Here is a 2,005-nt window from a genome sequence, read left to right as displayed (position 1 = left end):
AGATCATGAGTGAGGAGAACATTACCTTGGATTAACCGATCCTTGATGAAGGCAGATTGGTGAGGGCTGACAATCTGGTTCATAATTTTACTAAGTCTATAGGCCATAAGCTTGGTTATGATTTTATAGAAGAAGTTGCACAAGGAGATGGGCCTGAATTGGTTTAGGGAGGAGGCTCCACTACATTTGGGGATCAGAGCTATAAAGGTGGTATTGAAAGCCGGAAGAAGATTGCCAGATCGAAAGAAATACTGGATAACTTTAGTAACCTCTCCCCCAATTAAATACTAGAATTGCTTAAAGAAAGCCCCATTAAAACCATCAGGTCCGGGGGCTCGATTCCCATCACAGTCGAACACCACCTCTTTTATCTCCTTAGCCCCGAAAGGCTTAACGAGATCATGGGCCTCATCAGAGGACAGCTTGTACTGTGGTTCAGGAAGATCTCCAATCATAGAGATATTGTGGTTAAGCAGGCAAGAAAAATGATTTACCAGAATGTCAGCAATTCCTTGGGGTTCAGTACAGAGCTCCGTTCTGGTCTTCAATCGCCTGAATCTGATTCTGATTTCTTCGCATGGACATGGCAGAGTGAAAAAACTCGGTATTTGAGTCACCAAGATTTAACCAGTTGACACGGGATTTTTGATGAAACAAGCTCTCCTCCTGCTTGGCTATCTGGATGAACTTCTCCCGAATGGCTTTTTCCTCATCTCTGAGGCAACTGTTCCTCGGATCTACCGCGACCTTTGTTTGGATCTCATCCAAGGTTTTCCTAATTTGAGGTGCTAGGATGTCCACCCTCCTGAAACTATTTCGATTCCAATCTTTTATAGCTCTCTTGGTCCCTTGGAGTTTCTTGAAAATTATGAAAATAGGGTTCCCACGGATCTTTGAGTTCCAAGCTCTTTCAACAACCTCATAGAGGGAAGTGTCAGATAGCCACATATTATGAAATTTGAAAGGTTTCCCGCCTGTATTATGCACAGGAGAAGTGAGGACAATGATAGGGGAGTGATCGGACAAGCCAGGATTCTTGTATTGAACATAAGAGGTGGGAAATACTTGCAGCCATTCCTCATTTACTAAAGCTCTGTCAAGTCTACGAAGTTTAAGGTTACCAGTACAAGATCTGTTATTCCAAGAAAGGATTTGACCTACTGATCTCAAGTCTAAAAGGGAGCAGTCCTCAATATAATCATTAAAATCATTCATGTCTGAGAGATTAGGATCAGCTCCTCCCCATCTTTCATCAGCGAATCTAGTGATATTAAAATCCCCCAAAGCAATCCAAGGCTGCTGAATCGCAGAAGAAATCCCCACTAAAGAAGACCAGAGGTGCCTGCGTTCAATAGCATCATTTGAGGCGTAGATAGAAGAAATCGTTATTGATTGGCCAGCTAGAATGGCGTGACATTCCCCATGTATTATTTGGGAAGTCTTATAGAGGACTTGGAATTGTACCACCTTTGGGTCCCAAAGGACCCAGATTCTGCCTTTGACACAGAAATCATAATTTGTTTGGGACTCCCAATTTTCACATATTGCGGAAGTGATCTGCTGCATATCATCTTTCTTTGCTTTGGTTTCCGTTAGGCAAATAAGGGAGAGGATGTTCTCTTGAATAAATCTCTTTATTTCCCCCCTTTTAGTTTCGGAGCATAGGCCCCTAACATTCCATGCTCCCATAACTACCATCAGGATAGGTTGTCGTGATGTTGGTGGGCATAATCTCAAAACTTGGCAAAAAGCTTATTAACACTATCTCGAGGATTTCCCACGTCTAAAAGATGGATGTTTTATAAAGATTCTAAAATAATAAACTTTCTATTTCTTCAATCTCAATCCTTCACAAACTAAATCTAAGATTCAGTACCAACTAATCATCATCTCAAAATGTTGCTAAAAGCTCTTTGACACCATCTCTACGGTTTACTAAGTATAAAAGTTTGATGTTTTATAAAGTTTCTAAAATAGGAAACTTTTTTTCTTTTAATCTCCAACA

At 40.8% G+C, this 2,005-nt stretch overlaps 1 protein-coding gene across 1 annotated transcript; it reads right to left on the bottom strand.

Moving 5' to 3' along the window:
• Positions 1-519: 519 nt before the first annotated feature.
• Positions 520-1,698, bottom strand: LOC143888523 (uncharacterized). Its single transcript, XM_077392978.1, has one exon. It carries the CDS (start codon positions 1,696-1,698, stop codon positions 520-522), a length of 1,179 nt encoding a protein of 392 aa, XP_077249093.1.
• Positions 1,699-2,005: the final 307 nt, after the last annotated feature.

This window comes from Tasmannia lanceolata, unplaced genomic scaffold, assembly GCF_043159265.1.
Source record: "Tasmannia lanceolata isolate RefF3 unplaced genomic scaffold, GAP_Taslan_0.1 ptg000012l, whole genome shotgun sequence".
Taxonomy (NCBI): Eukaryota; Viridiplantae; Streptophyta; class Magnoliopsida; order Canellales; family Winteraceae; genus Tasmannia; species Tasmannia lanceolata.
The sequence above is the reverse complement of the archived record's forward strand: the minus strand, read 5'-3'. Positions and strand labels throughout refer to the sequence as shown.